The sequence below is a fragment of the Cygnus atratus genome, chromosome 3 (genome assembly GCF_013377495.2).
Source record: "Cygnus atratus isolate AKBS03 ecotype Queensland, Australia chromosome 3, CAtr_DNAZoo_HiC_assembly, whole genome shotgun sequence".
NCBI lineage: Eukaryota > Metazoa > Chordata > Aves > Anseriformes > Anatidae > Cygnus > Cygnus atratus.
In genome coordinates, this window is record NC_066364.1 from 92,435,656 (window position 1) to 92,458,639 (window position 22,984).

The window sequence follows — 22,984 nt, forward strand, 5'->3', positions numbered from 1 at the left end:
ACAAGTATGTACAACTACATACCATTTTCATTAAGTTATTTGACAGCCAATGTGCTTCTGACACATCATGGAATTTGTTATAACACCTTAACACACAGTAGACTATTCATAAGCCTAATCCTGCAGAAACTTTATTTATTATGCTCCCAAGAATGAATTTCAGAGTTCTCTTCTAATGGCCCTTATTACTGTCACATGAAAATTTGCTTGCAATATCAAGGTGAAAAACCTTGTGGCTCTGGGCAGGCTGCTCAAGCTGACCCTGCATTCATGTACACACATGTATATGTGTGTGGTCCCCTCTAAGCCTAAATTTTACTGTGATTCTATAGCCTGTAATTTGATTTTTAAAAAAACCCATAGTATTAAAATATGACCTATTTAAAATAAAATTGGTTCTGAAGACACAGAAAAAGCATGTGCAAATAAACAAGGGAACTTAGAGTTAACGAACAATTCAAAAGATCAGTAGATATTATAAAAATGCCATTAAAAACCTTTCATCTACACAAACTCATAGAAAAAAGGATTTGTTAACTGAAAATAAAAAAAAACAGTTCCTCCTTTTCTTTTTTTTTTTTTTTCCCCTCGCCTCCAGCATTATAATTATGATGACATTAATGATGAACACGTAACTACTTTCCACAGCACTGGCAAGAATGCGTAGGAATGGTTTAATTTTTCCACTGTTGTAAAAGGTCCTTCTCTCAGGGACTCCACTAAAGGAAATGCAGACACACTTCACAGTGTGAAAAGGCAGAAAGTCATTAAGATTCTAGCTGGGTAACATCTACAGGCGTAGATATTTACAATATGTGCACATTCCAAATTGTTTTCGTTACTTGTTGAAAACAATGATGATAGTTATCTAAATTACTGATATAAGATGGTGCAAGTAATTTTAAGGCAGAGTAACTTTTAATCTGTTAGAACCTGACTTCATAAAGACAAAACAAAGTTTGTTATAGCTTTGATTTCACAAATTTGAATGTACTCAATGCCAGTTTTGGATTATGAAGTCAACATTTCTGAGTTTTATAATGAAATTAGTCTTTGAGATTTAACGTCTAATGTTAAAAAAATATTTCTTAAAAAAGTTTCTTTTTACAAAATCAGATCTTAATTTGTTGCATGCGTGACTTTTCCCCTATGCTACTCTTGGACTGCATGATATTTTTCCTTCCACACAAGCATGTCTATAAGAAGCCCAAACAAGTTCAGAAAGTGTTATATAACATTTTTTGCATTTTTGGGTACTATAATTAAAGCGATAAGATTATGGCAGAGATCCTAGAACAGATTAAGAGCAGAATTCTATGATGAATGAAAGTTTGGGTCATTAAAAGTGCAGACCTAGAATTTTTTGTTGTTGTTGTTCTTGTTGTTAAACCACACACAGTTCAACATCTAGGACATAAAATTTTGCACTTAACAAACACATTTATTGAAGGTCAGCAAGAGTACTGGTGCATAAGTCAAACAAAAAAGAGAAAACCCCAAAAATTCTACTAGCAAGCCTGACTCAAAACTTCTGTGCTGTATCTATTAAGATGGAAAGTAATTAAGTGAAAGGACATACCTAGTTATGGCTTTAAGAAAATTACACTAATTCTTAAGGAAAAAAACTTCTAAGAACTCCTGACAGAGGTAACTTGGATGTACATAGAACCCAATTTATCTCTGAATTCAGGCAAATCACCAGTTTTATAGCTCTGCAAAGTTGTTGGAAGACAAAGCTTAATATTTAGTTTTGCATACTGGAGTGCTAGAAATAGAAATCTAAAAAACTTTGTGGTTTGAAAACTGGAAGAAAAATGAAGTCACCTAGCCTCCAGCACGTATAGTGTTGGTTTTCAGCAAGGACTCTTTCCATTGAAAAAAAATCTATGAAGCTTCCCAATGTAATACACTGCTTTGTATTTCTCTTCCATTCTCTTCTAATACTCAGGTTCTACACAGACTTCTGTTGCGGCCCTCCTCTTACTGAAAGATAACTTACAGGTAGCATTTCCATGTATCATTATCATAAACCTTCAACACCAAGATTTCTTCTCAAAGCCAATGAGTTTCAACGTATTTTTTGCAGTCCAAAGTATTTTTAATAAGGTACTTGAATTGTTTCTCAGTACTGAGTCATATAAAAATGTAAAATAACATCTTCTATTAGTTCAATTAATGAATTTAAGTAGAACCCACATTTAAAATCACTTCAGCAGATCTAGCTTTGATCTGTAATAGGGTTTTTAATCACAAAGATATACATGAAAATTCAAATAATATCAAGAAGGAAGCCAAGATTTTTTGGAGAGTGATGACAAAATTAAGAAAGCCAACATCTTTAAAGGGCTCCAAAAGTTTTAAAATTATAGCAGACATATTAAGGGAAAGGTTATGAAAATACCTAACCTGTGCGTACTGGAAGCTGGACGCTAAACTACCAGGAAAGAAATATGTTTTAACACAAGTGTATGTGCTTTGAGCACATGGATATACATACACAAACACATTCCTGCAAATGTTTTATGTGTGTGGTTTGGCCAGAAAAACAGTGACGGTCAAACCTCTTTCATTCTCTTGAAGCACACTGTCCTGCCTCCTCTTTTCTAATTTACAATAGGAAGCAGAAACTGTGCCAAAATGACAGTTAAAACTATGTGCAAGTATGAAGTCAATCGGGTTCCAAGATTTACAGAAAACCACCTCATGATACACAATTAAAATCGCAACGGAAAACTTATGCATGCCTTTCCTCTCATCTACTCGGCTTTCCTATTTTATCAATTTCATCCCACAAACTAGCCTAACAGTGGGTAAGGCACAAAGTGAATGTAGCCAGCAGGTTAAGACTTGTATCTGTCTATCTGAGTCAGGCCTTGTTCAAACACTGAATGTCAAGACTGCAGACTTCAAAATGCAGCCATGTGCTTGGCAGTGATGCTAAGCAGAGCAGCGGTCTGGGAGCAGAGCTGATCCTGCCTGGAGAGCTCACAGTCCTAAGAGAAGATAGTGACAGGCAGTCACAGAGGATATCTGAGAAAATTCAGACAGAATTGCCTGAAGAAAGAAAAATATACAGGGACATGCAAGTTCCTGAAAGATCAACTTGTCTGGAGAGTGCCAACATCAGTGTATTATTATTATAAAACTGCTCTGCAATCTCTATTTGTTTTCCAAATTTACTGCTGCATTTGATAGACAGAAATCTACTGGTCATTTTTTTCTGGCCTTTAGAAAACCACATTCAGATATTTTACATTCCATTTGGGATCAACAGTTATAAATGCTCTACTGCATTTATATTTTTATCTACTGCTAGGTAACATACCGACTAATCCACATAGTCTAATACTGTACAGAAGTGAAATAAAGACTTCCAAAGATGGACATGGAAAACTATTGTACATCACCTGGACAGTATAATTGACTTATGTATAAGAATTACTACCGAGGCTTCATTGACTATAAAACACTGGAAATAATAACAAATAAAAAATGAAAATCAAAATACCAATTGCATATGCTGCTCACTTATCTGCACTGTCAAAAGCTGAATTTCTAACAGATGAGAAAATGATACATCTCATCTGCAATGCATACTTCTGGTAATGGCAAAAAAAAATCTGAAGGTTGATGTTTCTGATCCTTCTCAAGTCAGTGGGAATATAACCATTATCTTCAGAAGGATTAAAATTGACCCACAAATCTTGTTTTCCATTCTCCTGATCAACTTAATAGTAATCACGAGAATAAAGAGTTTAGGATCACATCTAAGGTGATTACAGCCACAAAACACCAACGTGAATAAACTGCACTTCAGATTTTCTTATTACTCTTTTGAGCTGAAAATCCACTGCTATCTAGAGAGGCAGGGTTATCTGCAATTTCATAGCTGGCTTGCTGTCCAAATAGTGAACTGTTACTGAGCAGAGCAACAGTCTCTTTCCCCCTTGCTGCCTCTCTGGCACCCACAAGTGTCAGGCAGGTTAGAGCTGCTTACTGATACAAAGAATTTTTTTGTTTTCATTTTTTTGCAACTTTAGTTTTCAGCTCTGTCAGCAAGCGGATGCAATGCAAGGGCTCATTGGAATGGATGCAATAAAAGACTGTGTACTGCAGCAACAGGGAACAGAGGGGTAGACCCTCTTTCTGCAGCAGCAGTACGGGCTCAGATCAGTGACCACACCTACCATGAAGCCACACTATTAATTGTTCAACGTTCAAATGGCCTGGAAAAAAATACCAGTGTTTTGGTTTGGTACAAACATTTCAAACAATGCTTATATTCAATTTTTTTCCTCTAATAGTTAATTGCATTTTTTCAGCTTCATTTAATTAAATGTAGTCATTTTAAAAAGAAACAACAACAAAAAACATAACACATCCCACCACACAAAAGTTGGGAAATATCCTGAAAAAAGTTTTCATTGACGTATACATGACTGTCAGATATGGACTGAGCAGAATACAGATTTTCTGTATTCTTTCCATAAACATTCTCATTAGATGACAGACTGCTGCAGTAAAATGTTATACAACATTGTGAAAAACTATATGGTGCCATCACATGGTGTCTTGCTTTGATCATTATAAACCTGATTACAAGCTAAATAACTTTTATGAGTTCTGGATCAAATCACAATTGCAGCTATAACTTACGTAGCTTCACTTAATTGTTTCATGCAAACAGTGATAGCATAAGAACATGAACTTTATTTTTTAAGACATGGTTTTACAGGCAGAGTTTTTGATACCTTTTTTTTTTTTTTTTTCCCAGGCTGACTACAAAGAACTTCTAAGTGTTAAAAACATACAACTATAAGTACAGGTTTTGATAAGCAGTAAGTAAAAATGAAAAATGTTTATAGACTTAGTTGTACTGCTTACAGGTCAAAAATCTCATCCTATGTGTACAAGCCTGAAAAGTTTTTAAGTAGGTCCAAACAGCTAGTGATACGGTGAGATTATCAGCTATGAAAATGTCATTGGTATTTATGAACAGTCGATTGATGGAAACTTCGTAAGTGTTTGAGAAGATATGGAAAATTCCTTTAAGCAATTTTGTTTCATTGCATATGCAAAGTTAAGACAAACTGCCTTTTCCTAAATAATGCATGGATAACACAATTCCCTTTGGATAATGCAAACAGGATTGCAACTTAATTTTTTAAAAAGACCACCCCTAATATGTATTTGGTTTTTATTCTTATTATTTATTTTAATGAGTAGTCGTGACACAATCTCTCTTTACTCTCTGGTACATAGATGTACTTAAATTTGAGCACTCAAAAAAACCCACCCCAAACCCTATCTTCCTTCTAATTATAAACTACTTGATTTCATTCTGTGTATCACAGAGAAGCGTGCATGCATTTTTTTTTTTTTAATCTTACTTATTTTAGGCTTTAAACTTTTAGTTGTGGAGTGTTCTGTCCCTAAACTAGGAAAGGTCTTCAGCACATTGAAGAACATAGTATATGAGCATCTTCTTGTTCACAGTGATCAGTATCTTGAAATCAACAGTTGGTGAGTTGTGTATTTCAAGACTGATGTCAAAGCTTCACATAATTAATTTTAAAATAAATGCAAAAAATAATATATGCCGTAACTCCCAATATATTTACCTTACTTTTATTTTATAGCAGTTGTGGCGTTACATGAAGCAAGGCAAGGAGAAGGCAAAGTTTTTACCTTTTCCAGTTCATGAAGGATTAAAAACTACAGGCAGGCCATGAGAATCAAAATGACAGGCAAACGCAGTAAACTGCTACAGCAGAATGATGCAATCGGTGTCAGTTAGCTAGCAAGAATTAGAAAGAAATCTTATATTTTACTGGAAAATGAACAGGCTCAATGTGATATATTTCTAGCTCTGTAAGATTACAAAATATTGGACTTGTAGTCTATGTTGTCCCAGTGGTTTCATGTTGCATTTTCTTGCACTATTCCTGGACTAAAATGTGTCCAGGGAATATAACAAGCCGTAACCTTGGCCTTATGCAATTTTTCATTCTAAGAAAAAGTATATTAATCATTTAAAAATGTTTTTTGGAATTAGGAACAAAAGAGCAGTGGTAACAATTTGCATGAACCTAGTCTTTCGTGATTCAGTAAGTACACTAGCAGTGATTTGAAGCTTCCTATTTGGTACTTTGTAGTCACACTAGCCTAGCATTTCAAAGCAAACTTAGTTGAACTGACACAATTTCTCATGTCTTCAGTTCCACAGGAGAGAGAAGTTCTTTTTGAAATTTTCCCCCACATTCATCTTGAGGCTTCATGAAACTCCTTTGAAGTTTATAACCAAAGGTTTCTATAGGACAACAATTTACATAATTCAAAGGTGAGCTTTAAGGAAAGATCGTAAACTTCCCTCTGTTAAGAGGTGTCTGTTAACAGACACCTATACTTAGAGGAAAAAATAAAAAAGAAGTAAAAGGAAAAATAATTTAAAAAATGAGAATTTTTCATTAACAGATTGTCATGTTTTTAACTAAGCATTTTACTTAAATCCTCAAGTAATTTTATTTATAGTCTGTATGTCTTTCTGAAGCCATCAGCAATTTGACAAAGGCATTAACTTGCAAGCAAAACTTGTGGGCAGGACAAAAAAAATATGTAATTCTTCACTGCATCATGATAAGATCTGGGAACTTTTTTCATAGTTTAGATTTCATTATTCAAATATAACACAGTAAATTCAGTTTGCCAAGACAAAATGTTCTCTCTGCTGTCTGGGAAATAACTTGAATACTGTAATTTAGCATTTGCTTCAAGAATACTTTCAGAAAGAACCCATAAGATCTAATGTTCCTTAGCCTCTTCAAGCAGTAGCTTTCGCATTTCCTCAAAGAATGTAAACAACTTTAAAAACAGCACACTAGTAATGGATAAAACATTACTTTTCTCTGGACAGGGCCAGTAAATAAACCTCTTTTCTGTCAATGCTATTTGCAGAATGATGTTAACTGTGCAACCAGCTAAGGGTTAACAAATTTTAATGAAGCCTGTATTGTGTATCAAAACCTGAACATGGTGATATTTTAGGTACTAGGGAGCTGCCTGTGGCTTCTTAAACCCAAGTCATCAGTCTAAATCCAGTTAAAAAGCAAAGTGAAACAATATTCAGATATTGGGTTACACATGTGGCTGAGATTATATGTTAGCCTAAGGGATATTTGAACCACATCGAGTGTTTTATATAATAGTACAACATTGAACTGCACTGTCGAAAGCAGTTAATCTCTTTGGACATATCACCCAGCAACAATTCTTTCTTAACTTTTCCCACAGATTCATGGCAAATTTCCAAAAGTTCAGAGGTTTTGTGAGTTTAAGCCTCTCTAACTTCAGATTCCTATCTAAAACTCTGTCAATTCTGATCCAGAAATCTCTCCAGATATGATCTTCCCATTTCTTGTTACGCTAGAAAAGCTCTGCAAACTTCCTTTCCTATACTGCTTCAGTATAGCGGTTGCCATTAAAGGAATACTGCAAGAATGGATTGCATGTTTGTATATACAATGCATAAAGTAAGCATGTGGCACAAGCCTATAGGAATGGAAACTCAGTGATATGACCACCAAGTTTTTCACATCTGAATGCAACTGAAGAGAACCAGGAATTAAATACACCACGGGGTATACAGAATTTTAAACCCCTGAGCAAACACCCTTTTCCTGCCCAAACCTTGTTTCATTCTTACTCTTCAACTGTTTAAAAATACATATGAGATTTCTTGGATGTCCAAAGAAGCTAATTAACAGCGTTTTTTAGAACATGTCCTCCTACTGTATGGGTCCACAAATGAATCTACAGGTTTTACTCATCAATGTATCCAACAAAGCTACTATTATTTATGAAAGAGTTGTCAACACCCAAACTTTATGTTAAGAAATGCTCAGATAAAAGTGTTCAACAGTCACTGAAATAAGGTAAAAACAAACACCAAAAGGCAAAAAAACCCCACACCTTTACTTTATTTCTACCTCAAACAAAAGAACACTGCATACTGAAAATGTAAAAGAGGATGTCATCACTCTTTGGCATGCTTCTTAGTTAAGTCTAATGCATTATATGCATGATGCCTTTTGGTTCTGGCATGACACTGGCACCTGTGTTTTGCTGCCTGTGTTCTTGATGGGAATCCACAAGACACTGCAGCATTTATCTCTTTCTTACAGTGCCTTAGCCCTCAGTGCTGGAAAATATAACTTTAGGACTGTTCTATCAGGTTCATTATGTATCATTTACCTGTATTATAGCTTACAATATTTTTGGTATCTACTGTATGCATGAAAATTCATTATGGAAAGCATATCAATCCATTTGTTGGAAATCCTGGCTTTCTCTGAGAAACCTCAGTATGTTTAGTTGCTAGTAAGGTGGTCAGATACAGTATTTCACTATTGTAAAAGAATACGGAGAAATAACGCAGCTACAACAGTTTGGAGAATTTTAATGCCTTAAACAGTACTTTCAGACATATTGTTATGAAGAAATTACATAAATATTCATTCTGCACTATAGGATCATCTGTTTGCAGCTGTGGTAATAAGAGGACTTTCCCACCACAAAGTAGAGAACAAAACACAGTGCTCTCCAACATTTACATTTTTATATATATTTTTTTCACTATTCTATATAGGTTTTCTATTTTAACACTTCCCACAAACCATATTACATGCAAAGATAGCATCTCATTACATGCAAGAACACCCTCTTTAGTTCATGAAAGTGTATCTCCTGATACTGAGTTAGTATTCTCAAAAAACACCATGATATGCTTTACCCTGTGCCTGCTTTCTTCCTGGACATCATCTTTGGTATTGCTAGAGACAGGATACTGGCCAAACGAGCCTTTGGCTGTTCTTACATTACTATGTTTTATTCAGCCCTTCACAAGATCAGAGCCTGATATTGCCTTTTATGTGGCCTTCTGTACAAATTAGCTTTCCAAAAGTGGATGAAAAATCTAGCAAGAGGTTAAAAATTCACATTTAAAGAGAAAAATTACATGAGCACACAGAATTAATGAAAACTGATAAATACATGTGAACACCTTAGTCAACATATAACATTCTCTGCTCAATACATTTTCATAATCCTTCCTGAAAATGAAGCTCTTTATAATTATCCACTGATCTGTGTAAGCATCACGCACTGATTTTTTTGTTGTTGTTCTATATGATAAACATGAGTTACCTGAGCCAGGCTTTTCCAATACCTATTGAAAGTCATTATTCGTACACCTCTCTTCACTGTCTGTAGTTCTGTAAATGCAACAGTGACCTTTAAAAGCATTAATTGTATTTAATTTATTTTCCATACTTTCCTGTTTCCAGAACATGTTTAATTTTTGGCAAAGCATACGCTTCACAGACCTGTACACCCTGGTAATTCACAAGTGTGAATTAATCAGACAACAGGAAATTCTGCCATTATTTTAGCCATCATCTGAAATGAGTAAAGCAGCACAGAAGAAACAGCACCTCTTAATTTCAAGACATAGATTTTTCTACAATTCAGGATGCAGTTTTAAGGGGCAAAATTTTGTGTGATTATTTTAATAGTGGGTTTCTGAAAACAGAAACTAAGAAATGCCATAGATTTTTGAAGAGACCACTTATCAATTGGACTATTTGAAATTACTTATCATGTGTGATTCTGTGAAGTTTTTTAAGAAAACTTATTTATAGAAGCTTAAAAATGGATTCCCTTCATCCTTCAATTGGATGAACAGAAAGTTAAGTACCTAATAGACCAATTTTTCTTCTTGTGCTCTTGGCAAGGTATGCATACTCTAAAAGGAAGAATTATATCAAAGTCTGTCTTGGATGTATTAAGGGTAAAATGGGGTGGACTTTCTAGGTCACAACTTAGAAATTAACCTACAGAAGTATGCAGACTTACTGCTAGCTGATACTACTCCACAATTAAAGCAGTTAAGTTTGTAAGTTAACCTTCAGAATGCCTTCCATGAACACTCAGTGCCCTTGTAATATACTACCTTTCAAAGTAGAAAGTTTTTTTCTAGTAAATCTACTGCTATTATTTAAACTATTTAAAGTGGTGTGATTGGATTATTATTATTTTTTTAAGAGTCATACCTTTCCTTTAAAACTTCATTAATCCTTAGAGGACTTAGATGTCTGATTGTAATAAAGCTAAACTTCCAGAAATAAAAAGAGTCTCTGTGCATGGGAAAAAGACTTACAGTTATTAAATACACTGTGGATGCAGGAAAAGATGGATTAGTAGGCATGATGCAGAAAAAGTAAAATATTTATGCTACACTGTGTAGGAAGAGAAAGACCGTGAGCAAATTAAGTAGAGGATTTCGCTTTGGAAAAAATACATTAAAACAATATTTGATACCAATTTTCTGACATAACAGACATGATAGTGGAATATATTCTGAGATCACAATAGACATAATTCATCTTTAAGTAATAATGAGAACATATTTATTATGAAAAGGAACATTAAATGAAATTCACAACTCTCTACCTCTTTCCATTCCTGTTTATCATAGAATGGTTTGAGCTGGAAGGGACCTTAAAGACCATCCAGTTCCAACCCCCCTGCCATGGGGCAGGGACACCTCCCACCCATGGGAGGAGATGGCCCAAAGCCCCATCCAGCCTGGCCTTGAACACTTCCAAGGATGGGGCATCCACAGCTCCTCTGGGTGACCTGTGCCAGTGCCTCACCACCCTTTAAGTAACGAATTTCTTCTGAATATCTGATCCAAATCTACCCTTTTTCAGTAGGAAAACATTACCCCTTGTCCTATCACATGCCCTTATAAAAAGTCTCTCTCTATCATTCTTATGAACTCTCTTTTCGGTATTGAAAGGCTGCAATATAAGGTCTCCCCAGAGCCTTCTCTGCTCCAGGCTGAACAACCCCAGCTCCCTCAGCCTGTCTTCATAGGAGAGGTGCTCCAGACCTCTGGTCATCCTCGTGGCCCTCTGGACCTGTTCTAATAGGTCCATGTCCTTCTTGCACTAGGGCCCCAGAGCTGAAAGCAGACTCCAGATGGGTCTCACAAGGGTGGAGTAGAGGGGGAGAATCATCTCCCTTGATGTTCTGGCCATGCTACTTTTGATACAGACCAGGATACAATTGGCTTTTGGGGCTGCAAGTGTGCACTGCCAGCTCATGTCCAATTTTTATCCACCAGTACCCCCAAGTCCTTCTCTGGACTGACTGGTTTGTAGTTCCCAGGGTCTTCTTTTTAAAAATGGGAGTGATGTTGCCATTTTTCCAGTCACTGGGACTCCACCTGACTGCCACGACTTTTCAGATACAATGGAGAATGGCTAGGCAACTACATCAGTCAGCTCCTTCAGGACACTGGGATGCATGTCATCAGTCCCTATAGACTTATAGATGTTCAGGTTCACGAGGTGGTCTCAAACCTGATCTTCACTGCCAGTGGGAGGGACTTTTTAAAGATGACTGTACACATTTAAAGGTGACTGTACACATTTTTAGACACAGAAAATGGAGAATGGAAAAAGGAAGTGTTTCACAGTAGTTCATAGCCATTTGGTATAAGATGAAATAGCAGAATCTAAGCATTCTAACTTTCACTGTCATGATCTCCCAATTGCTGAGCACTCTTTACATTCCCATGAACTACCCTGTTATCAGCACACACAGAGCTTGGACGCAGTCTTTGTAGAACCACTGCAATATTATCAGCTTTCCTCAGACCTGAACAATTACTTTTTAATGACTGATCAGTTTTTTAGGACAACAGAACAGAAAATGTTAATGTACATGTTTTACAGGTGCTGTTTCTTACTATTAGTGGAAATTGTATATGTTCCTTATACAGCAGTTCAGCCCTGGCTTAGAGACACCACAGTCACGCAAGTGACATATCACTTGCTCTTCTCCAGAGAGTCATTTCTCTTAACTGCTAAATTGTCATTACTGACCGACTTCCTTGTCATCTTTTAAAGGAGATAAACAATGCACTGAATACTTCTGAGCTTACAGAACGGCCTTGGACCCACCCTACCGGGAACACAAAGAAACCCTTTACACATTTCACCACACATAAACACAAGGCTAAACACCACTACGCTTAGCCCACTGTAATTAAGCAAGAGCAAACCCCTCTGCGATCAAAAAAGTGCATGCGTGTGTGTTGCTGCTAAAAGTACTCACCCAGTTCCAAAACTGACATAAAATGGCAGACACTCAATTTCCTTAAGAAAAAAAAAAAGCGTAAAAGTAAGCTTGATTATGGTGTTGTTTTGAGAAGCATAGATTAGAAGTCTAATTTAAATTACACCTCACTCAAGTCTGGCCTGCTTCGCATATGGTGCATAGTGCAAAAGATGTCCCTGCCAACAGTAAGATTATTCAGTCTAGCCCACAACTACATATTAAAATGTGAGATAAGTCTGAAATTAAAATTCTCACTCTGTGTACATGTTTAAAAAAAGCAATGAATTCTTTAATATAGACACACACAAAAAAAATAATTCTCTTGTGTACAACCGTCATTTACTGAGCCTACTGTTGTTGCAAGAAAAAACAAAAGAAAACAAAACTACAGAACAAGCAACTAAACAACTTGCCTTTAAGTGCCCAAATGAATCTCAATGAGAATAATTTCCTCCATTTAGAAAAGAAGCTGAAGAAGAATGAAATTTTATATAGTTTTCTTTTTCCTGACTCTCCTTCTGGGATGAGCTAGGTGTTTACTTGTAGGAGCAACACCTAAAGATAGGTTTTTATTATCATGAATTCATTGCTGTATTGAGCCCATTAGAAACAAATTGTCGATAGTGTTTTATGGCTGTAAAATACAAGAAAAAGCCCAAAGGGTGCCCAGACAAAGGACCAGTAGTAGGTTCTCATAGGTTATATACTTAGGTCTCTCTACTGAACAAATAGGGGAGGGGAGTCAGGAATCCTGCAACAGGTCTAAAGATGGTCTCAAGACCTAGGTGAAGAGGAGGGGCAAAACGGAGGGTCCTAGCACATGGCTGCGGGGTGAGAGATGGTGCTACATGCCCATCAGGCAAATTTCTTTCAAGGGCTACTGCCACAACATGGATTACCCTTGTCTTTCCCACTCCTCTCTCCCAAGACAAAACTAAACTAAAAGCCGCAATCCATCCTTAACCTGCAGGATTTTATTTACAGCAACACTGCTCAGTTATCCTGCTGGATGAGGATATGTACTCAATCCCCCCCAAAGTTATTAGACTAAGAACATCAAATAAGGAACCAACTAGTATGATCTTAACACAGCCATAAGACAACGCCTATATGAGGATTTTATAGACCCAGTAAGTGATGGATATTTTCCAGTACCTTTCAAAGTCAGCTACTACCTTTGCCTTGTTTGGATGACAATATTCCCAGTTCCTCTGATCTCTGCTAAAGCATGGTGTACAAGACAGACAGACTTGCCAGGAAAGTTACTGGCAAAGCTTACGGTAGATACTCTGAAAACTCTTCCCCTCAAACATGCCTCAACTGAAGAAATATTGTTTTTCTCAAGAGGAAAAGTGTGCAGTATGTAGTTTCAGCTACTCTGTCCAAGAGATATGAAAACAGTACTGAAAAAGGCCCTTAGCTCCACCTGTTTTCCTAAAAACCTCCTGTCTGCACATGATCACATCAGAATTAAAATCATGAAGTTGAATTTTACACTTGGCTACACTGAGATATATCTAACACTGCTAACTACTGGCAGCGCTAACTCTAAAACCCTAATATGCAGGCATGAGGACCAGGGTAAGTAAAATCAGTACAAACTCCAGCTTGCCCTCACCAATTATATGACAGCAGTTACACTGAATTCTTGCCACAGATGCTGAATCGGGGCTCTTCCCAGTGCTGTTGAGGCCTCAGTTGGTTACAGCAAAGCAACCCGTGGAGCCGCAGCTGCAGCACTCACTTATATACATGCAAACTAGGAACAAGCCCTAGCTTTGAGAGGGTGTGAAAGAGTCCCGTTCAGTTTGGGTGCTACATCACAAAATAAAAGTCTTTCCTGTCTGAAAGAGAAGCATTTAGACTCTTCTGATTGATGCATTCTCTATGCTGGAGGAGTAATTTCTCCTGCATGCCCTTGATGAGTCTGGCGGCACTGATAGCCTGACTTGAAGTTTAACACTAAAAGGACTAATGTGAACAATGACTCTTCAGTGAGCTAACCAGGCTTTAATAATCCTTCAAGAACAGCTAGCAATAACTGAGCAGCATAATAGCAAGTTTCCCAAAAGCGGGTCATCATGCTGGAAACAGGGGCCTGTGTGTGTGAGAGACAGTGATTACAGTATTTAATCATCAGCTTCACTGTTCCAACTATTCTTGACCACAGTGTCTACTTTTAGACAATACACTGATCGCGGTCAATGAATTTGTGCTGTGTGGCAGTCAATCAGAAATCTAAATTTAACAAGTGCAGTACCCAAGTTTTTCAAAAACCTTATTCCGCCAAAAGTTCATGTATTTACATGACTTCTTGATGGTATGAGTCATCACCAGATATCACTAACGTCTAGTGCTTCATGACATACTCCAAAGAATGAATATCCATTCATTGTAATTTTTTTTATGATGTGGACTGATTGTAGAAACTAGTTGGGAATAAAAAGATCACTATTACTGTGCATATTATGTGTATATACATGCATAATACAATTAAAATATTCAAATGAATTTTGAATATAAATAAATATAAATGGATATAAAAAGGTACCATAACATATACACGCTTGCCTATGATTTTATTCTACATTATTCCCATAGTTGACACTTTCCATTAAGAAATCTTTGTAAAAAATATTTAGATTGTATTAAAATGTTTTGGTATTGAAGTAGCTAAAAATTCAGAGGCTAATTTAGTCTTCTGTGTCACACGTACAAATCCAGTGAAGCAGGGATAATAATGAACAGAATTGTGCCCTAAAACGTTCTAATTTGACACTAATCAGTAATAAAAGGCAATGCAAACTTGTGCTAAACTGATTACACCCATATAGCAATATCTGTATAATGGCTTTAGCTGCTTAGCAACGAAAGTACAAGAATACCAGATAAAATGGATTATAAACTCTGATTAGTCCCAGATGAATGTTACAGTGGCCAGTCACGTTAATTTGCACTGTATATCATAAATGACACCCCTCTGAGCTATTACTACAGAAGACATTTACTTTTCTGTACAAATACATGTAAGAGAAATAAGACGTGCTTTTATATTACCAAAGACAGTTTTGGTTAAATAGTACAGTGATTCTTCTCAAATTAATTTAGAAAGCATGACTAAAGGACATCATAAACATATGATTCTCTTTCCTTTAATGTTTTATATTTTCTTACACCAAAAACAAACAAACAAACAAAAAAACAAACAAAAAAACCCCACGTCACTTTAAAAATGAAACTTCATTTCATACCGTATGCAACATTCCACTTTTCCATATTGATCCTTGTACACTATAATAATGTACTACTGGACTTCCAAACCCTCTTTGGAAACTTTTACATACAAGCCATAAGCAGAAGAAATACTGATTACCCCCTTTTTTTTTTTTTTTTTAACCAAGAGGGGTCTGATTCAGAGAGAGGCTCAGAGATATGGCAAAAACAGAAAGTAAGAGCATAACTTCTGAAACTGAAACAAAATCTCCTAAATCTTAGCTTTAAAAACTTCAGCATTCTAGCACTACTCAAAGTGTGCTAGACACCCTGCAAACATACAAAGAGGAACAGTACCTGAACCACAGTACCCACAATCCTGGATAAAGCAGCAGTAAGCCACTAGGTAGAACATAACAGTTAAGAGATCAACATAGTGGTAAGAGGCTCATTACAGCCTATTTGTAGATGTCCTTCAGTTTGGCCACCATCACGTAGCTAATCTCTAACTTATAGCACTGAAACACAGGAAAAAAGCAAATGGTCTCGCAGGTCTGCTCAGGAACTATGCACCATGCATAGACAGGCTGCAATTAACATGCAGCCAATTGTACAGGGAAAATGGTTTTAGGGGTGGGATAAGTCTAACAATTTATCTGTAGAAACCTTTCTGACTTATTCTAACCTTTATTCAATTGTTGTCTCTAATTGAAATAGCTGTAATGTTGACTAAGGGTCCTTAGTTATGCAACTCTTTATCTTTCATTATGAACACTGCTTTGTACTTGCAGTACACTGTAGTACTCTGTACTATGTATACAAAGCAATTTTGTTGAAGATAGTAGTCTGAATAGAACAGGTGAGCACTAGTCCCAGAGTTAGTTAATATCATGAAGTTGGATAAAAAAGCAAATGGCAGATGTTAGAAGCAGTAGCACTATAGTCTTCTAAATTTATAATGAATTGAAGAATTTATTATAATGAATTTGGAGAAGAGAACACTGAGAAGGGATCTTATCAATGTATACAAATATCTGAAGGGAGGGTGTCGAGAGGATGGGGCCAGACTTATTTCAGTGGTGACCAGCAACAGGACAAGAGGCAATGGGCACAAACCGAAACACAGAAAGTTCTGGCTGAATATGAGGAAACTTTACTCTAAGGGTAACAGAGCACTAGAACAGGTTGCCCAGTGAGGCTGTGGAGTCTCCTTCTCCGGAGATATTCAAAACTTGCCTGGATGCAATCCTGTACAATGTGCGCTATGACCCTACTTGGCAGGGGGGTTGGACCAGATGATCTCCAGAGGTCCCTTCCAACCTCAACATTCTGTGATTCTGTGAATTATCATAATAAATGTTCCACTGTCCTAAATACTTCAAAAAACATTTACTTTCTAAAGTATTTATTAAGATAATTTATTATAAATTATAGGGTGTGTACATATATGTATATATATCTCACGAGGTGGAGGTCTAGAAAATTTTAAGTACTAAAAGAATGTTGAAAGGGGCACACGAGGAATAAAGTGAAGCTAGGTATACCTATGTTTTGTAGAATCTCAACTTTCCATTAAAAAAAAAGTCTTTAATTTTCACAGGTCTGAAACTTCCAGCTATGAACCAAGCATTAAATACAGGAACACTTTCAGAGAAAGTAGCTCTAGAAATACTTAAGATCCCTTTCCCAGACATCTGACTGAAGCATTAACAACAAACCTAATGTTGACAGTGTTTCATAGCTGATCAGTGAAGCACGGCATGAGGTTGAAGTGAAGAGGACACTGGAGAGGGGAAATGGATGCAGTGTCAGCATTATTGTCAAGTAGTATGCTCCTTACTAAAAACACTGAGAGCCAGAATACAGAAGAAGAGAAAGAGGAATAAGTGAAAAAAAGGATGCAAACAAGAGTAGCCCTGAACCTTTCCCATCCCCATGTCTGACTTTTTTCCAGTAAAGGACACAAAGTCCTGAATAAATCAAAGATGATGATAAGCAATGGGCAGTTCTTACAAAAATGTTATACCCTGTATGCTGAGTTTTGTGCAAGTTTTACTCTGCAAGAGTCACATATACAATGCAGTATTCGTCATTTACGTCCCAGCAGACAGACCACAAACAATGTTTATAAATCTATGTTTATAAATTAGGCCTCTGAAAACACTGATAGATGCATTGACCATATTCTAGCCAAAAGAGAAAGGATATGCTGCCATACTATAGGAGCATTGAAAAATACTATCCGACTGTGATACAGATTTGTAAGATATGCTTCATTAAAATATTGAAGCTCCTTACACATAAAATCACGGATCAGTTGAGGTCGTGCCAGTAGATCTTACATTCTTTCATTCCTTCTAATGTGCAGGACTTGGTCACTGAGTTCATACCTCAACTACTGCAGACAAAACATCGTATATCAGCTTCACGCACACTATCCCAAGGTTTGGAACAGAACCCAGCTCTCTTGACTTTCAGGTCACTGCAGAAGACCACAACACAATCCCTAAAGTACATTTGAATACATACAATTTAAATACATAATGTTGATTTGATGGGCTTAAAGCAAACTGGTTTGATCAAAGTTATCTTTTGGATTAAGAAGGAAAATGAAAAATATCAGTCCCAAGAATATTCCCTTAAAATAAAATAATGAGTTATAAATTTAATTCAAAGACCATTGTGAAAAGATATTTCCCCTGATCTATATAGCTCATCTTACTGAGCTAAGTGAACAGGAGACAGAAATTGAACTTTATCTATATAAATAAATTTATAGAACTTTATTAGTCCTTCAACTGAAGGCTCCATTTCTGAAAAGCATATTTAATTCTCTGGAAAATATTAACATGTGCATAGCTTTGAGATTATTTGAGTGAAAGTATATGCTTATAGTTAAACAGGAATATTTTGATGAACTGAAGCCACAGTAAGATTATGGTACTAATCCTGATTTCAGTGAAATTATTATTGTATTTAAAGTAGTGATGCATATAAACCAGTTTTGATCACAATATTTGTTATTTGCAGAATTTTCATCTGCATTAATAAGAAGCTGGATGGAACTGAGAAAAGTAAATTCAGATATGTAAAGCAAAAAACACACTAGTGTATAAGGTATGCTTGTTACTAGCCATTATTCAGCATGCTTTCTGAATTCCAAGGTAATTCTTATTTACTGTGATGACAACATCAACATTTAGTAAATGCTGCTAATGAAAAATCTGCTCTGTGAAAGAAAAAATAATAATACCGAAGCGCACTTACTGTACAAAGCATTACAGGCAACTTTTCTGCAGTGTCTTCACCTTATTACTAAAGGAAGATACTGCAATAAATAAAGTTGAACTCACACATTTACATTTTTGTGGAAGAGGAACAAAGCAAGTAACGTTATTACACAAAGCAAACCTCTAAGTGCTTTAGCAATGAATACTGAGTCAACATCCCCATTAAATCAGGGTGTATATGACAAATAAGCTCTACTTGAACTGTAAAATTTAATTCCAGCATGATCACTTCAGGGACCAGTTCTGCAAAACACAGCAGCCATGGTACAGCATACAACTGCAGTGTAAGTAACTAGATACTACTGTTAAACACATTTTAAACTCTATTGTACAATAGCCTTTGTCTCGATAAAGCTATTTTAACCATAGACCATGGTTGTTCAAGTAAGTTTTTCTACCTGTTTTTCCGCCGAACCCAAGCAAATTGCTCAGTGACTAGTTGACTTGGTACAGTTTCATTTGTTGTCATTCATAAATAATTTACAGCTTTAATAGATGTATTAATTTTTGCTTTTAAATACATTTTGTTTGTTGCTTCTTTATAAAGAGTTCTTTACAAATTGTTCACAGGCCATGTTCGAACCTTTGATTTTTCAACTGTGGACTTTTAATTTGATTGAGTATCACTAGCTGTACTTTTGGTTGTTTGGTAAGAGTCACTGGACTATGATTTGTAATTCTATGAACTACCTAGCTATCAGTTCCTCTGAGTTCAAGCAAAACCACAAACTATAGTCTTGTTATATTCATTGCAAGAGTGAAGCATCTCAGTTTCTCTGGGTAAAAGATCTGTGAAGAGAGAAGATGACGAGAAGAATTTCTGAATATTTTCCTTCGATGAATGGCTTCGGAGAGTGAGAAGGAAGACAAAAAGCATGACAAAAAAAGGCGAGAACAGATGAGAAATACAAATGGGAAGAAATCTCCAGGAAACCAGAGGAGTAGCAGGAGAAACTTCTGGCATAATTTGTTTAATGTAAAACTCATCTTTACTGATGTTACATGATTTACATCAGGCAAGCGATACATTTATTTGCATTTCAGAGTGTGGTCTGCTTTAGTCCTAAAGATGCCCCTCTTTTCATGGTTTATCCCTCAACCCTAGTACAATCTTTCTATTACTTTCTTCATCTAAAACCTTCATCATGCTCAGTGACAGTAATACAGTTTAAAATAATGTTAAAACATTTATATGTTCACAGATATATTCAAATGAAAAAAAAGTCTCGGTAAGTGAAACATACTTCCATAGACCATCTGTAGGTGGAAGAATGTTACACACATTCCTGCGCTGTTTTCTGTGTTAACTTCAAAGCATATAAAACACCAATGGAATTTCAATATATTAGGAACTGTTAAATCATATTAAGTATTTGTTATAAGAATATTTGAACACAGTTTAATCTTGATCCTACTAGCCATTTTCCTCTGGCTTTCTCACTGCCCTATTTATCTTTCCTGACAACTTTGCTTGGAGATATTCTAATTGCAGCTTTTCTGTAATTCTACACAATTATTGCACTCGTTCATTTGTGCCATACGCATTTTTGATTATACTATGAGAATGGCTGGCAATATGCAGGTATTTATGTAAGTGCATGCATATGCTCATATACACGATTAGTAATGCTTATTTTTGTTCAAGATACAAGTTGAATAATTCATTTAATCTGACAAACTTTTGTTTCCATGAAATTGACTTAACTGCTCAAATGTAACATCTTAATAAAAGAAAAAATACCAGAATGTTGAGTCTATATGATGACTGGTAAGCGAAGGAAATTGATTTGTATGTTATTTAATATATACATATATATTGAAGTCTAAACTTATTCCCTACAGGTCAAAAACTGATCCTGTCGAAAGAAATGGTATATTTAATTAGATTGGCAAAAGTTCAAGCCTTAGTGCTTTGAAATAGTGAACATTTTATCAGACTTTTCAAAAATAAAGGATTCCTCTGTAAATTCAATTATGTACAATTGATATTCTAGCTGCAAGACAGATTCACCTTGTGTATTTATTGTACACAAAGCTCTCTGGACAATCAGGTAGAAAACTGTCAGATCAGGTGAATGACAAGAGAAATAAGGGATTAAAAACAGAAATAGTCTGTGAACACAATGGGTCTCAAGCACTTTGACAGGATTCAGAGATACTAGAGAGTCAAGTCAGCCACACCATCCAAATATTTGCTTACACTTAAGAAGCAAATCCAAAACATGTGCTAGAAAGAGGAAATCTATAAGAAAAAAATTATTTGTCCCAGTGAACACACCATGAGAAAAGGCTCTCATTATTAGTTCTTTCTGGCCTCCCTTCTCCCTGCTGCTCAAGTACATGGGTAGTATTAGCATTATAGGACTTATTTGATAAGCAGCATACTATTGCCTTTGTTTTTTGAATATTAACTGTGTACTACATAGCACAAGAAAATTGAAAAGACAAGTGTTCTGCCACAATCTTATTTGTGACAAGACCATTTTCGAGTTTTTACTCTGAAAACTGGATGTTAAAAACATTTGTACTTAATTCAACAAAAGATATACCCTATTGGCGTACACAAGAAACACAGAAAATGACACCTCAGTAGTTTTTTTCTGTGATTTAGTTATTTACTTATTTATTTTAACTCATTTACTGCCATCTCCTGGTACTTACAAGGTAATAGTATTTCTGCTATTTAACAGCAGCCAATACCCTCCCATTCAGCACTATTGAAAAGACAAAATCTTCTCAGAAATCTTTTTGCAATATTGTTGTACTTTTTATGTTGCTATCTTTTATTCTGGAAATAGCTAACACTGTTCCTTGGGCAGAAACCTGTAAAAGGTTCATGAAGCTTACCTTTGTCTGGAAGCAGCAGTAAAGTTGTGTTAGGTATGGATGTTTCCGTGCTAATGCCAGAATTCTCTTCTCTGTCATTGTGCAGTCTACGTCATCATCTTGAAGTATGACATCTTTTTTCAAGACTTTCACTGCATACACTTCATCTTTTCCTTTTAGTTCAGCTAACATTACCTAAAACAAACAAAAAACCTATTTGCACACAAACACATTATAGTACACGAACATACGCAGGGCTGCGTAGAAGTTTGAATGTACTGAAAATAAAAAGAGATTTGAAAATAATGCAATGGTGCAATGACAATTACCTATTTGCCTAGATGAAATTGTATGTTTATGAAATTAAATTAGTGCAATTTTAGAGAAAGATACTTTTGGTATTCTTTAAATTTGAAACAGATCATATGTATTTTGTTTTTTAGTTAAGAATGCAGAGGATAAGAAGTTTTTAACCCTTCATTTACATATCTTAATGAGATCTCAAAAACTAAAAAAAGAAGGAACATAAATTTACTTCCTCTTTTTATCTCCCATTTTTGTTAGGGAGACTCGTGCGTGATGAACCTGACATACAATCCCACTTACTATCCTGGCCACTTCGATTTTAATTGCTGTTGTTATTTAAGGTTCAAGTCCTACACTCTCTTAAGGTCAGTTCTAGTTTGGAGATAGAGTAGGCTTCAGAGGACAGATCAGAAAACAGGGAGACTCAAAAGAACCGCTTCAGCCCTGTCCCCTTGCATCTGCAGTTCTCATATAGCCAGGAGGGAAGAGTGTACTTGTGAAACAGATTCACATTTCAGTCCTCCTCTTAGATTCTATAGTGAAGAGAAAATCTCTAAGCACTGTAAATAGAGCAATTCCCTTTCTACCCTCATCAATTCCCTATTGTAGGATAATTCACCTATCTGGTGAATTATGTCTTGGCTCCATACGTAGTATTTTCAGCAACTTTTTAACCCTCCTGCACTCATCATATCTGACTAGAAATGCTTGAGTTCCTTCTCCTCCAGCACTGAACGTATCTACCAAAGAAAAACAAAGACACATAAATTGTTCAGTGAAATAAGTAAATTTGAACTGGTTGAACTTGATATTACCTAGAGAGGGAATGAACTCAGAACTCCACAGCATTATTCCTTGTCTGAATTTTCCTGTTTGACCACAACTATTTGCCTTGTTGAACAGTACATATGCAACTGAATGTATGTCTTTACTTCATTACGAATATCCTGAAACAGTGAAGCATTGACATTTTATTTCAAAAGGCTTGACCTTTTACTGTAGTGCGCTAGAGCACAGAAAATTCCAGCTGATGAGCAGGTTGATACTCATGATCACCAGAGTAAAGGTGGCTTTTACCCAATGTGTAAAGAATGTAAGGAAACCGCTAGGGTGGAAGCACTTTCTGAATATCAGTATGAGTATTTTCCAAGCAGCACAGTCAAAAATAG

The 22,984-nt window shown here is 35.9% G+C and overlaps 1 protein-coding gene across 1 annotated transcript in view; it reads right to left on the minus strand.

Moving 5' to 3' along the window:
* The window catches only part of PRKCE (protein kinase C epsilon), a 299,961-nt gene that overhangs the window by 81,041 nt on the left and 195,936 nt on the right, over positions 1–22,984 (minus strand). The window contains exon 10 of the mRNA XM_035561057.1: positions 21,531–21,704. Coding sequence (XP_035416950.1) covers positions 21,531–21,704 — 174 coding nt within the window. The remainder of the gene's footprint in view (positions 1–21,530; positions 21,705–22,984) is intronic.